Source organism: Hyposmocoma kahamanoa, unplaced genomic scaffold, assembly GCF_003589595.1.
Source record: "Hyposmocoma kahamanoa isolate Upper Pololo Valley unplaced genomic scaffold, ASM358959v1 172, whole genome shotgun sequence".
NCBI classification, from domain to species: domain Eukaryota; kingdom Metazoa; phylum Arthropoda; class Insecta; order Lepidoptera; family Cosmopterigidae; genus Hyposmocoma; species Hyposmocoma kahamanoa.
Window position 1 is genome coordinate 1 of NW_020653622.1, and position 16,158 is coordinate 16,158.

General features: G+C 37.3%; 1 protein-coding gene across 1 annotated transcript; it reads right to left on the bottom strand.

Annotated features, from left to right (window-relative positions):
* Window positions 1–105: 105 nt before the first annotated feature.
* LOC113225761 (dipeptidyl peptidase 8-like) lies at window positions 106–14,885 on the bottom strand. The gene is made up of 8 exons (XM_026458171.1): window positions 14,668–14,885; window positions 11,762–11,943; window positions 9,811–9,908; window positions 8,260–8,362; window positions 6,582–6,697; window positions 6,176–6,299; window positions 1,618–1,765; window positions 106–329 (listed from the first exon to the last, which is right to left on the bottom strand). Exons 2-8 carry the CDS (start codon window positions 11,881–11,883, stop codon window positions 141–143), a joined length of 900 nt encoding a protein of 299 aa, XP_026313956.1. The 5' UTR covers window positions 11,884–11,943; window positions 14,668–14,885; the 3' UTR covers window positions 106–140.
* Window positions 14,886–16,158: the final 1,273 nt, after the last annotated feature.

Below are 16,158 nucleotides of genomic sequence, written 5' to 3' on the forward strand. Positions count from 1 at the left end.
TGTTTGGTCCAACACTTTCAAGCCATTTGAGGTTGTATCGGCTCTTAAATCGCAAAGATCGGAGGGGCACTGCCAATGCGCCCGTCACCCTGAGACATAAGTTGACAAGTCCCATGTGCCTGTAATTCCACCATTTGGATCTACTTACAAGTACGCCTGGTGACGTGCATTTGCAGCGAGCAAGTGTACAGATAGAGGTGAAGATGTGAGCTCTCCTCGGATGGCCAGATGAAACTGATGCAGTCCGGTGACGACGGTAGGAAGTATAGAATATCGTGCACGTTGATCCATGCTTCGGGCGCTGACTCCGTAATCAGGATTTGTATTGGCTGTGGAGACAGAGAAAATTTAGTAGCAGTAGTACTGCCGTCTGCTAATTAATACGCGGTTAAGTGATAAAACATTTTTGTTATAATTATTAATACAAAGATCGAACACTCAGAAAAAATTCCTTCGATCCGGACGGATTCGAACCGACGTCTTCTAGCATACCGTGTCAGACGCTATACCAACTAAGGCACGGAACGAACCAGCGGACCTCACAAATTTTCTATGTGCTTGTTGTCGTGCTTTGTATTTGGTTTTTCAACGACTTTTTAGTCGTAGAGCCACTTATGAGAAATCTATGAAAGTTTTATCACCCAGTTAGATACTTTTATAGCTACCAGCCCTGGCGAGAGATGTCGCTATTCACTGTATTTTAAATTTTTATTGAATTGATATTTTAATTTTTTTTTTTAATTACTCCACTAGTTTGTTATAAAACTTTCAAAAAATAAATTAATATACAGTGAATAGCGACATCTCTAGCCGGGGCTCGTAGCTGTAAAGGTAACTAGGTGACGAAATACTTTCATAGATGGCGCTACGACTAAACAGTTGTTGAGAAACCAAAAACAAAGACACGACAACAAGCACAGAAAAATTCGTGAGGTCCGCTGGTTCGTTCCGTGGCTTAGTTGGTAAAGCGTCTGGCACGGTATGCTAGAAGACGTCGGTTCGAATACAGGCGGATCGAAGGAATTTTTTCTGAGTGTTCGATCTTTGTATTAATAATTATAACAAACTAGTGGAGTAAATTCACAAAAAATAATTGAATATCAATTCAATAAAAATTTAAGACAAAACATTTTTTTAAGATATCATAAAAAAACCTAAAACCAGTTTTAGAATATTGAAATTGTTTAAGTGAAAATTGTTGAATATTTCAGCTATGCATCGTTAGGGCTGTAGTTGTAGTAGCTGTAGAGTTCCTTGTGAAAGAGTTTGTCCAGGGAAGTATTGCCACCTTACCTATTTCTGCCGCCAAGCAGTAACGTCAGCATTACTGTGTTCCAGTTTTGAAGGGCAAGGGTGCTGGTGAAATTACAGGCAAATGGGACGTATCAACTTATGTCTTAGGGTGACGGGTGCAGTGGCAGTGCCCCTCAGATCTTTGGGATTTAAAGCTCTGAGTGGCACTGCAACTGTTATGGACAAGCGTGTAGCCAAGTGTACGAAAAATCTACTATTTCTTAAACGACACCATTGAGCTGGAAAGACAGATTATGAACGCCTTCAGTCTGTCCTTCCTTTTATACGATTCTTCATTATCCAGCGCCTGGTTAGCCCGCATACCTTTTCTCTTTGTTTCGGCGACTGGTGGTCACGCACAGCGAGTTCCGGGGGTGCGTGCTCGTACCCGCAGGGGTAGCAGAACTCCTCGACAGGTATCAGGACCAGTTCCAGCCGTTGCTGCTTACGGTCCAGCAGTTGAACCCATACACTGCATTACAAAAGGTTGTTATAAAATTTAGGTGACAAAATTCGGCAAGTTAAACTCTATCAGATTGTTCCTACACAATATGATACTAGCTGGTGTCCGTGACTTCACCTGCGTAGAATACTGCCGTTCTAATTGAAAATGCAGCACTTGCATAGAGGTTTAGAGAAAAACTCGAGAAACATAACGAGCTCTCATATAACATTTTGTTGACATTATTTTGTATGCGCCTGTTCATGAAAAATGTGAAAATATAGTTTAAATTATCGAGTTCTTAGGTTTTCGCGATTGTTACACATAGGAAATGAAACTATTTTTCCGGATTTGAATCGTTTATATTTGTTTTTTCAAACAAACCGACGTTTCGGGCCCTTTACATGTCCCATGGTCACGGTAAACCTGTACCTGGACCTGTAAAGGGCCTGGACCTGTAAAGGGCCCGAAACGTTGGTTTGTTTGAAAAAACAAATATACGCGATTTAAATCCGGAAAAATAGTTTCATTTCCTATAGTTTAAATTCCCCAACAATTTTTTTTTAGAAAACAACAAATATAATTTAGTTGAGGCCATCGTGTATATAACCAGAAATAGAGACGAAATAAGGGTCATATATTCCTGGTAACACATTAGCGATACAGCTCTTATAAATATCAACTCCCGTTTGCACTGAAATATAGACAGGCCAACTACTGACCTGTGTACGTCTCCGTATATTCCAAAAAATATTCTGTATTTATTGTAATAAGGATAATGTCTCTAACAATGCCGTGCTGTTCTATTCGGTGGTGTGGGAAAAACAGCAAAACATCTAATTACAAAACAAACGGAATCACATTTCATCGGTAATTAAGGGTCGTATTCCAGAACTCTACTCAATACTCAAGTCAGGACTTGAGTATTGCAGTGAGCACTGAAAATCATACTCAAGTCCCTGCCATTAGGGTCGTATTTCCAGTGCTTGTGTTTCCAGTGCAATCCTGACTTGAGCATTGAGTAGAGTTCTAGAATACGACCCTTAATATTAAATATGTAATTTTGCAATTTTCGTCCATTATAGCAAAGCTCAAGTTATCTGGTCGATTTGAAGTGAAACAGTTGACGACACCCGTCAATTGTTTCGAATTCAGGCTAGCCAATGGAGCACAGTTGTCACAGTAATGACATGGCAGAATAGTTTTCAAACAAATTAAATGACATTTCGTCTCTATTTCAGGTGATATACTCGATGGTTGAGGCGAAGCTGCAGAACCTTGAACACCCTCATAAAGTTGCCTTCTTATCAGTATTCTACAGGATATATCACGGAGAATGTGCGATGGAATTGCATGGCGTGATTCCGCCTTGCCATTTCCATCATCGGGGGACTAGACGTGGGCTGGGGTTCCACCCCTATGTTGTGGATATTCCCCGGATTCGTTCGAAGTTTTTCGCTTCCACATTTATATGGCGAGCGGTTAGTGGAATTCCCTGCCTGAGGACTTGTTCCCCGAACGCTATAACTTGGTGCTTTTCAAGGCGAGAGAGAATAGGCGTTATTTAGGTGTGCATGCACATCGTGGACCTTATCGTCACTTTCCATCAGGACCCTGAGTCAGAACTCTTCGATATTTTAATCGAATCAATCGATTGAATATCGTTCTCGAATCGAAGGGCGCCTTCCGAGCTATTCAGAACATTTTGCCTGCAAACTGCCTCCGTGGCCGAACGGTTACCATACCGGACTGCCACGCAGAGGTCCCCGGGTTCGATTCCCGGGCCGGGAGAAATATTTGTATGGCCTACATTTATTTCTCTCGTGAGTTTGGGTGTAATTTGTGGTTGTCTATGTGTGTGTCCATGGCACCCGCGACACAGGGTTTCCCTAGTGCGGGGCTATGTTGAGTGTGTGCGTTATTATTATTATATTATTATTTTAGTTAAACGTTCCATTCGGATAGGGTATCGTTATCCAACAGGTTTTACGGAGTTAGTCGGTGAAATAGATTATAAAAAAAATTAAAATCCTTATATAAACATTTTTAAGACTTAAAAGGCGCCTAAAATATAGAAATGCATTAGTCTTGCATTCAAATAAATTAGTAAAATTGAACAAAATCCAGACTTTAATTAAAATAATAAGAGATTTCCATATTACATGGTTGCTTTGTAAACAATAGACGTTCATTAGCTTTCATTAATATCATTTCATATAAATCTGTTCTAAATAACGTTTGTAGCCTTCTCCGACCGAGAAATTCGAGTAATCGTACGAGTGTGACGTCATTTCGGTTCGGTTTCGAATACGACAGTTTGACGTTCGATGCGGGTGTTGTGAATAAAAATGAAATCGGTCGACAATCGCGTTATCGTAAGGTTCTGAATCGACCCCCAGGTGAGATGGAGATCAAATCAGAGAACAAAAAAGTAACGAGAATGGACACTCTCCGCCCCTTGCTTTAGATACAGCACCACGCCCCGCACTTTGACGGTCACATTGACTGAACTGCAACAAGGCTGTCGGTGAGCCGTTTTCGCGCTAAGACGACTTTGATATTTGAATATAGTTTTCATTTATTCATTACGAAATTTGTACGTTAATATATAACATCATTTTACGTTACTATTTATAACGGTCGTGAATTGTGCTGTGTACGGCTGTAAAGAGAGTTTCTTTCGTTGTCGGAAATATGAAACGATGTAAGTAAAAATACTTATGTCTGGGACTAATTCAGTTATTGTTTTCTTCATTTATTTAGTGCAGAGTACTTAAAATACAGATTATATAATATAGTGAGATATAATATAGTAGACAAGAATTCTCGAATTTTCAATTTGTCATGCCGATAAATATGTAGTGAATATAATTGTTAACTCAGTAATTATGAAGTTGGATACGCAATTTCAAATACGTGTGTTACTTTATTTAAAAATACCTGTCCAAAATTTTAGGTGCTTTTAAATTATTTTTTAATAACCCTTCAGGATTTTTCTAATTAGTGAATTAATGGAAAATATAATATTATATTGATATAAATACACACAATACCAAATGAACATGTGTAATTATTAAGATTCTATTAATGGAATTATAGATAACAGACTCGCGTTAGAATTTTCGCTAGTATTTTACGTGTCTATATAGTTAAAGTCTGTTCTAATCCATTTTGAATAAAAAGTAAACAAAACTGTTTGGTTAAAATTCTAAAGCAATCACTCAATAAATCGAATAAGTAACACTTTCACGTATATTTTGAAGTTTTTGACTTGATATCACATCACTTTTTCCAAAAATATTCGTTTGAATAGCATCGTAAAATCTTATTTCAAAAATGGTAGTAAAAAATGAGGTTATTTTTCATCTATACATCCATGTCTTGTCTATGGTTGCATAGCGCTGTACGAAAAGAACATTCGGTTAATTCAATAAAAGTTTCTGTAACCAATTAGTAAATCGAATATTTCAAACGCAATGGAACGAGTCTCTAAGTAAGTAAGGATTTGAAGGAGGATTTAAAAATTAAGATTTCGGAAATTTTAAATATGTTTATATAGGTTATGTAAGGAAAACTGCTATTATGATTCAATTGAACAAATCGATTCATTCAATTAATTAATCGATTTGTAGTTGGCATCATAGTTGGCCATCATTAAACCGTCTATGGTCGGGTCAGTGACTTGTTTGTTTACATTTTATTCAAAATGGATTGAAATAAGATAGCTTATTAACTTATTAATAACTTATTATTATTAATAACGCACACACTCAACATAGCCCCGCACTAGGGAAACCCTGTGTCGCGGGTGCCATGGACACATACATAGACAAACACAAATTACACCCAAACTCACGAGAGAAATAAATGTAGGCCATACAAATATTTCTCCCGGCCCGGGAATCGAACCTAGGACCTCTGCGTGACAGTCCGGCATGGTAACCGTTCGGCCACAGAGGCAGATACATGTACATTTTCTATTACGTCGGTATTTCCTAACTGTTTATTTATTGTTTGTTGGTTTTTTTTTAAATTGCTGTCAGCGGCTCACTCGCCACGGGCTTGCTGAAAATCAGCTCCACGATACGGCTTTTTTTAAATAACCCGGTTGTGACTAAAGCTGAGTAAGTGACGTTCGTACCAGTCGCGACAAGCATGACGGTAAATTACTGTTTATTCATATAAATAGTTGTAATAATCTTATTTTTTAAATTAATTTTATCCTTTTTTGTGTATTCTTTTCTTTCCAGTTCTAAACAGTTTTCTTTCTTTCTTTCTTTCTAGGTTGCCGCTCTGACCACGTACGAGAAAGTGATGGGTAACCCTTGCACTTCACTCACACATTTGCGCGTGTGCAGATAGCGCTTTGTTGCATGTAGTAATAGTAAGTAAATAACTTTCGACCGTCGTAAGGAGTGTCAGGGGTGTGCTTATACTCACTACTGAGAACACGGGGTCCATCCGACACGCGCTAGGTACTCGAACCATGGGAACGACTCCTTCAACGACTGCCGTAGGTCAAACCATCGTATATCGGTCACCTCCATGTCGTTATTGTCAGATACTGCAACCAATGTTATGGTAATCATAGTACTTACAGGCCTGCCGCATAACAGAGTCGGTTCCTCAGGTAGCTGCGCGGTGCGGGAGGAGAACTATTAGGTAATTTTTCAAAAAATCTCAAATAATGGGAAATTTTAGACTTAAAGAAAAACGAGATTTAAAAAGATTTTGACAATAGTGAAAAAAACCTTTTTAATGGCTCCATCATTTTCGTTCAGTAACTTCAACTTTTGACATCTGTCAATGTCAAAAGTTGAAGTGACTGAACGACTTGTAAACTTACTGTGTACATCGTTTCCTTCGTGATAATAATCGAGGACGGTGGGAGAAGCTTTCTGAAGACGGAAAGTCACCAGGCGCAGGATGGACTTCGCGTTAGGAGTACCAGCACGTGGAAATCTGAAAAGGAATAACCGTTATCACAAAATTTAATCCGCCACTCTGGCCCGATGCGGGTTATTATTTATGAGAGTTATCCTTATCTACCGACTTTGTTACGGACGGTAGAGACCCGCTTGGCCGGTCAGAGCAAACGAGAATAGAAATACGTGAATAATTCGAGGACTCTGATTGGCTAGGGACGTTCGCAGCACATTAACTGGCCGTTACGGTGTGGGAGACTCCGTATCCGCATATATCGACCCCTCCTACGTAAAGTGTCGTATGTCGGAATTGCCAAGTTTACAGGGGAGCATTTTAAAGTTCTCCGTTTTATTCGTCAAAGCTCGTTCTTAACATAGAGTGATAATCTAATAGATCATCATAGATCATCTAACCTATATCTAGGATTTTATAATACTCTATGTGAGTAACGAGCTCTGCCGAATAAAACTGAGAAATGCTAAAGTCACATGTTATGCTTATTTAAGTGAATTCACAAATATAAAAGGCTCCCCTGTAAACTTGGCAATTTCTTCATATGATACTTTACGTAGGAGTGGTCGACATATAGGATTCGTTCGGTGAGGTATGTGTGGAGGTGCGATTCGGTTAGTGAGGTGCGTACATGTTAATTTTTCAAATTAACCACGATGGATGAATATCGAATTGAAGAATTTATAGAGAATGTAAAACAACACCCTGCAATACGGGATAGCAGTTCCGCCAGCTATTCCAATCGACTGGATTAAAAAAAGGGTATGGGAAAATGTATGTCTAAAATTTATTGACAATTTTGAAACTGCAATTACAACTGAAAAAAACATAGCAGGTGAGTCATTTTTATTACCTATATAGAACTAAGTAAAGGTAATGTTTCTTCGTCAGAATCCATCGCGTAACTAAGTCTTGCTTGCGCAGGTAATACCTTAACCGCTTAACCAAAAAAAAAACAAAAAAACTCACACATTCATTATTTGTAACACTGAAATCTTGAAAATGATTAGACGAAAATTCTGATTAAAAAGGAAATAACAAATTCTGGACTGTTAATATAATTTAAGCTTTACCCTGTTGGCATATCGTTGAAAGTTCAATACTTGTTATTGCAAGTTACATTTTGATTTTATATTGAAATTTCAATCAATGTGCTGCCATCTAGCTGTCAATAGCTGAACGACGACGATTCAGAGAAGTTTACTTAGTTCTCCAGCATAGCAGCGACCATATTGCACCGATACAAGGTTGACTTTCGGTTCTTGTAACAAAGAATGATTACGATATACAGGAAATTCAAAACTTATGAATTAGATAAGATTTACAATTATATGAAACAACACCGTGGATAATACTACAAGTGCGAATATAATTTTTGGAACTTCAAAGTAGCAAAATAAGATATTTTTCTTCGGTTTTGAAAGAGATAATGACACGACCATAACGTACAAAGCGAAAACGGCAGACTCAGCTCATGTTTGCGGAACTGCGCGAACTGTTGACGCACGTACCACGTAAACTATGCACTTCTACTGTATTTAGTGTTCTGTGAGCAAGACTGCAGACCATAAGAAGCAAGTCCTTACCTGAATTCTTCGACTTCACCGCTGCTGGTTTGCGATGAAGGGAAGCTGAATATCTTCACCTCGCTCTCATCCACTTCTTCATACACTATTCTGTACACATCATCTGCAAAAATATATTCAATTACTTTTTAAATAGACATAAACGTAAGTGAACTCAAACAAAAAGGGTCTATATTCGTATGTAACATATTGCTGCTTTATAAGCAGTTAGGTTTACATGATTGAAGGACACGTCTATTCTTCTCGAGAATTTTGATGGAAGTGACGACGGAGCGAAGCAAAATAAGAATGACAAAGAAAAATAATGAAAGAACGATTCAAAATTTCAAAAGTGAGTTGGTAACCAGAGAAAAGATAGATAAATAGTAGGACACAAATACAGATTTAATACAACAGGAAAAAAAAAATTGTCATAGCAGTGAAATGGCGCTGACTCAGCATATGCCCAAGTTTCCTAAGGCGCTGGTTTTCAGTCAGAACAAACGAGAGGTACTAAATCTAGAAGTTATTTGTAATGAAAGATCCAATAAACGACTAGGAGGGAAATTGTTCATTAAAATAATGAACGTAATAAAGTGTGAATAGTGCATCTAAAGTAACCTATTCAATATGTAAGTGCATGTGCGGATTTGAATATACATATAAGTGTAACCGTAAGTGAAGATAATTAATGTTAATATGTTTTTGTGTATTAATCAAAGTAAATGTACATTTAGAAAGGCTAAGAAGAAGAGTATATGAGGATATGAAAACTATCATTAATATTAAAATTTCAACAAATTAGACAGATTTTTGTAACGAAAGCAGGTGTTGCCGAAAAAAGGGTGATAAAAAGGTAGGGTAATGATGAAAGAGGTCGCATCGTCACAGGTTGCATGATTTTAATGCGACAGTTGGTTAGGATGAAACGTTGCAAAAGCTTTATAAACAATAAATCTAATAATTACTATAGTAAGATTATTTACTCGCTGCAGACTCATAAATCATCAGAGCGGGACAGCGATATTGCTGTTTTCTCTCTCACCTGCTTAGTGACGTGCCCACATGACTCGTTATCGATAAGAAATAAATCGGTGCGTTGCCCGTTTTTAATTAAAAGAAATACTTTTTTATTTTAATACCATTCACTGTTTGAATGTTGACAGGAGTCAAAATGGATAGTTTTTATAAAAAATCATATTTACCATAAGAAGTAATATTTCGACTCAAGCACGTATTGTTATCGATAATGCGCTATATAAATTACTTTTTATTTCCATTCCCAATTTCACTATTACAACAAAATTGAACATCATATATATCGATAACATATTTCTAACATATTTATCGACTGCAGTAATAAACGGCCCTGCGCTACAAAAGGCCAGTATCTGCTCGTACCCTACTGATAAGTGGGAGAGAGAGCTTAATATCGCTGTGCCGCTCCGATAATTCTTGGTCGAGTCTGCAGCGAATAAATTTTCTCACAATAGGCAAGGAAATTTGTATTCGGATGTTTTCGAGATTTTAGAGAGATGTTTTAGAGATATTAAGAAAAAAGTAATGCTGTACCTTCAGTTTTAGGTTGCCACCAGAATCCAGTATAACGCGAAAACTCTTCCTGAGTGACGTAGCACGGTACGCCGGCCTGTCTGGGGTCGTCAGCTAACCTGAAATCACAAATATATCTTCAGTGCATTATTTTCTATGCTACTAGAGACGAACAAGTCGTGCGCCTGATGGTAAGCTACACGCCTGTCAATAACAGTTGCAGTGCTACTCAGAGCTTTAAATATCAAAGATCTGAAAGGCACTGCCACTACACACACTTGCGGTTTATACGCAATTGCATCATTTTTAAGCAGGTATACAAACGCGATGCAAACGCGCGACTGCTTCGATACAAACGCGCGATTTCATCGCTACTTGGGAGTTATAGGCGATTGATTGCATCGATGCAATAGCGGTTTTATATCGATGCAGTCGCGCATTTGCATCACTGACTAAAATTGCGCGCGTGTGTAAAGGTACACAATTAGCGACTACATCGCTGTTTAAAGTCGTCATGTGTAATCGTTCTAAAACAAACACTTTCAGTTTAAGAGTGCCAAACACCTAGGTAATAAATTATTGTAATATGAGTAAATAAATAATTTAAAAAAAAACTCGGAGTTAGATGATAAATAGATTACTAATCGTATGATCATAATCGTTTTTACGCTCTGGATTAATCCTCTTTACTTACGTAATAACACTGATTACTTTAATTAGTAATTATTTATCTAAAAATCTTTAATTGTTTGTTATCTTATATGAAATTAAATTTATCAAAGTCGTACTATTATTTAACCACTTGTAAAATTATATTTACGTATTTTCTATTACATGTCATAAAGAAAGTAACTTTATTATATTCTAACTGTATTCTATACTCATTCCATTCTTCTTATAGTTATATTTTTTATAAAATACAACACAAATATTTTTATTACAAATATTATTGTACATTAGCTTACTCTGTGATACGGACGTTACTGTTGTATTGTCATTGTAAGTTTAAAGTGCAACAAAAAAAAATTCATTCATTCGTTCGTTCATTCAATCGTTCACAAATATTTTGTATTGGACAAACGAACAAATACATTAAAAAAATACCAAAGACAGGGACAACAGACGGCCTTATTGCGAGATAACAATCTCTTTCAGGCAATTTCCGGGTTACAGGATAAACTTAATGGTAATAATCAATTGAAGGAGCAACAAATGGCATTAAATACAAATTTAATACTAATCAAATCTGTCGCACGCCCAAAGTCTCGAAGACAAATATCTCGCGCATTGTGACAAAATATTGTTACCATTTATCATCGAGTCCATAACCAGAAATAGAAACAAAATAAGGGCCATCCATCCCTGGCCACTCATCAGGCAAATGGGCTTTATATAACTTTTAAATATCAACTCTCATTTGCACTGAAATGACAAATTAGAAAACTGAAATAGTACAGCGCCAACAACTGATCTGTGTGTACGTCTCCGTATATACCAAAATTATTCAGTATTTATTGTAATAAAGATAATATCCGTAACAATGATAGTATCTGTTCCATTCGGTGGTGTAGGAAAAACAGCAAAACATCTAATTACAAAACAAACGGAATCACATCTCATCGGCAATTAAATATTATGTAATTTTGCAATTTACGTCCATTATAGCAAAGCGCAAGTTAAGTGGTCGATTTGAAGTGAAACAATTGACGACACCCGTCAATTGTTTCGAATTCGGGCTGGCCAATCGGAGCGCAGTTATCACAGTAAGGATTTGGCTAAATAGTTTCCAAACAAATTAAATTACGTCGTCGTCTCTATTTCTGGTTATATACTCGATGCTATTTATATAAAAAATACTCAACTTGCGTGTTACTCTTATGTGACAACACCGAATCGGTAATAGAGATACTCTCCATATGTGCACTGGAACACCATGCATAAGTAATGAGTAGAAACTATGTAGAACACTTACCGATCTGGTTCATGGCCCCTACAAGCATAAGTCAACCTGGTGGGCCTTCTGAGCCCCCCTCCGGCCAACCATATGTCTCCTCTCGCGGCGTGCGCCACCAGATCTGGTGCACGGGGGCACATCGCTGGTGTTAACGGGGCTCCGCCTCCCGTATTCAGCGAGCGCGGAATTAAAGGAGGTGGCTGGACAGAAAAATTGTTCGTTCAAGACACGTGTAAGCTCTGAGTGGCACTGCAACTGTTATGGACAGGCGTGTAGCTTACTTTGTTCTTCACTTAACATTATTAAAAAAAGTATAGAAGTGTCCTACTTCGCCGCCCAATGTAAGCTATAAACGCTGACGTGCAGGTTTCATTACATTGTTTTTTTTTTTTTTTCACAGAAAAGCGATCGGCCGCCAAGCCATAAGCGAATCTTTTGAACGACTCTTTACAATATTTTACATAACCCTGTGTCTCCAGGGTACCTGAAAGAGCGTTTCAACTTCCTTAGGTCCCAGGATAAACCCTGTCGCTCTCTTGTTAGGTCCCAGTTATCTTTTCCATGCTTCAATTCCGGTTTCTATTCTCACTCCTTCACTGTTCATGCGGTCAGACTTTGGAATGCACTTCCTATTACTGTTCACGAAACTAAATCGTTAGCTATTTTTAAAGTGAGAGTTAAAGAGCATTATTTATCTACTATTCCATCCATATCTTAGGTATTATATTATAAAATATGTATTTATCTAAGTATTTATATAATTTATAACAATTTAATTTTTTTTTTCCTTGTTTTGTTGTACACATATGCCCGTTCTTTTAGTTATAGTGTCCTGTATTTAGGTCTGCAGGAAGAAATTTCTATTAGAAATAAGCAGAACCTTTTGTTTTTAATTTCGCTTGTATTCTTTGTGACTTGTTGTGTTTTTCCTGTACAATAAACTATTAAATAAATAAAAAACGAGACAGGACTTCTGTGGTGGAGAGGTCAGTGCCGCACCTCCCAACTCGTTCTATAACGTGGCCTCGCTTAAGACTCGATACTACCTCAGATGGAATTCAAATTTTTTACCCTATTAATACGGTTCATTTTGCATGGGTCGAGAGGCAGGGGACACTGGCTTTATTTCAGAATGTATTTTTTTACAAACGTAATTAAAGTCATTTGAAAAATGTATATCGTATAGTATGCGTGTTATATTTAGTTCAGTTGATATAAAAAAAAATCATTGGTATATGTAAAGTACCTATTGATTACAGACGTTTTCTTCTAAAATTTCCAGGTAAGTTTGTGTTTTATTTTCTATTGTGGACGTTTATAGGAATCTAGTTTTCACACCTTATAGTAATCAGTATATCCCCAATTATCCTATATATTTTTTCCAAAGTGATTCTTCTTCAGTGATTTTATTTCCAGACTCAGATGGCCACTATGATAATTTGAAGAACCTAATGAATTTATTTTATTCAAACTTGTAATTAAGACATTTGAAGACGCTAACGAATTATTATAACTATGATTTTGCCATTGTTCCTTTGCACATAAATTCCGAAAACCTCGGCGGTGCAAGACAGGATCCGCTTTCCTATATATTTTTTTTAATGATACCATGTAAAGGGACGAACAAGACCATAGCAGTTTCAGTGCAGCTCAGAGCTTTAACTCACAAAGACAAAGATATTGCCACTGCGATATTGCCCGTTACCCTGAGATACGTGCCTGTAATTTCACCATCACCTTTAACTTTCAAAACAGGAACGCAGTAACGATCATATTGCTTGGCGGCAGAAATAGTTAAGGTGGCAGTACTTTCCTGGACAAGGAGCTAAACTCGACCACTTCAATGAGCTCTACGCCAACTGAATTTTTGGTCATCTCCGTTTTTATTTTGTTTTTAACCGACTTCAAAAAAAGGAGGAAGTTCTCAATTCGACAGTGTGAACCGATTTTCGTGATTCATTTTTTGTTGGAAAGAGTATACCTCCATAGTGGTCCCATTTAATTTTGAAGAAAATCATCCACCTCTAAGGATGGCTGTTCACGCATGAAGATTAATTTTTATAAATAGCGCCTAAATTTTATTACAAGGAGCAATTACAATTTTAATGGTTGATTTTGCTATTCTCCAAATTAAGGCGTTTTTCTCTCAATATACTTTGAGTAGTGAGAACCGATTTTTATTATCTCCTGTGTCAAGTTCCGTATAGTGGCGAACTAGGGGATGAATCCATCAATAAGACTTGGTAATTATATGTAATTCCACGTGCTTTTGAGTTTGGTTTTTTTAGTACTCTGTACTGAGATTATTTTTATTTCACAAAATTGTTTTTTTGTTTTTTATTTTATTTTTTGTTTCTTTTTTTCACAAAATTCGGGGAGCATAATATTAGGAAATAAAATAAGGCTGAATGTAGTTTTTATAAGAATTTACTAGTTGTTTTTATGTGTAGTTCTATCAACGAAAAGCGGGTAAAATTCAGTTGATTAGTTAATTAATAGTTATGGAGCTCGCTCACATGACGTCGCAAACATAATGAGAGATGGAATAACATTAGTTTATTTTTAACCGACTCCAATAAAGAAGGAAGTACTCAATTCAACCACATATTTTTTCCAATAGAACTACAAAACAATAGAGCAGCGCCTCTATCATGAGATTACTGTGACAGTTATCAGTAAAATGTTTGTATACAAAATGTTGTTTCTTCTTCTGACCGCTAGAGGCGCTGTATAGTTTGCCATACAAAATTGTGAAGTAATTTACTCGGTCGCTAGCAACAACTGTCATATTAAATTCGTGGCAGAGTTACATTAGAAACATAATACGACCAAAAAATTACGTAGTGTTCATTGGAGGTATCGCACTAATACAAAATTGTGACCAAGTGTGTATCAATTTTACATTTCTTGTAAAATTTGATTACCTGTGAAGTACTCTCGACTGCGGCAAACAAAGAAGAAGCGCAAGGGAACAGCACTCTGCCACTGGCATGCAATTCATACGACGCTATGCCCCATGCAGCAACTCGTTGCCGCTCCCATAGCAACTGTTCTTCGCGAGACCACTTTCCTGACGTCACGCCGAGCGCTACGTTCGATTCTATCAGTGGTTTCCATTCTAACCTGAAACAACAAATTTAAAATAAGATACAAGAAATCGAATTCTTAGGTTTTTAAGATTGTTACACTTTAGTTCCCTTATGGCTGCCTTTCCACCACAGATGTGCGACGTAGTGAAGCTGTGTACGAGGAAAAAATCCACCAATAGGAGCACTTTATTTTCCTAGCCTCGTTTAGTGCAATTCCGGTGGAAAGGGTTAGCGGAGCTAAATATTTGTACATGCAAAATAGCGAGAGGTGTGTGCGAGTGATGCGGGCGAGGAATGTACGCAAAACGGTATAGGAAACTAGAGCTATTGAAACTATGACACTATGTTGCAATGCTCCAGCGTGGCCAACTACAGGGCAAAATACATTGGAGTGCCAAGGTCGCTCCCCAAAGTCTTCGAATAACTCAGAAGAGTGTTGAAATTTTTGGAGGAGCTTGGGTGGCACGAGTAGAACCCTGCACCCATTACACGCAAAATAGGTGCTTGGATGTCGAGTTGAGGACAACAGCCCGTTACACCATCCCATACCATACCATAAGTATGACACTAACTGACACTGACACATCGCCACTGTATAATATAATGATCTAATACAAAACACTAGCACGCGATTTACATCCAAAAATATTTCATTTACCAAAGTTACAAGTTATATTAAAAGTTCTGTATACCATTGGACATCCAGATGTACGACGGCTTCATCCCCACTTGGTGCACATTCGCTCAAGGCGTACTAAGCGGTTTTCGTCATTTTTTAGTATGGGCTCAGTCCAGGTATGATAATCCCTGTGTTTCTGGGCACACACAACCTGAGTATCTATAAGGTACAAGTGAATAGGCATCTTCTGGGTGAGCCCGGTCCAATGTAGACAATATCTTTGCTACGTAGCATTGCCAGGCATGATTGGACTTTTCCGATGCATTGTCTAAACTGGCTGGTTTATAGATAGATCCAGCAATTCGGTTTTAAGACCTGGCAACCCAATATGTATGCCTAATGTATGGCCAGACACAGTAAAACTATACTTATTTTGTAAGATGTAATTTTAACACCTGTATTCTCACAATTTAATAATAATAAATTTATAATAAATTTAATGAGTTGATAAATTTAGTTAATTTAATTGAATGAGAGAACCTAAAACACCCACAGAAAAGTGCATATCCCAAATTGATAAAACGCAAAAACCTAAAAACTCCAAATCTTTATTATACTTTGTTACAACAAACTCTTAGTACTATATTTGCTGTTAATGCAATATTAGGGGTTAAAGTATGAAATTGCCGTTTTATTGCAATAGGTTC

Bases quoted from the DNA above. Each gene is read 5' to 3' on its own strand.
- LOC113225761 (XM_026458171.1), bottom strand. From the start codon at position 11,883: ATGTGCCCCCGTGCACCAGATCTGGTGGCGCACGCCGCGAGAGGAGAC. The intron at 9,909-11,761 runs GTAAGTGTTCTA...TTGTGATTTCAG, and splicing joins AGGGGCCATGAACCAGATCG to GTTAGCTGACGACCCCAGAC. The intron at 8,363-9,810 runs GTACAGCATTAC...ATATTTTTGCAG, and splicing joins GTGGCAACCTAAAACTGAAG to ATGATGTGTACAGAATAGTG.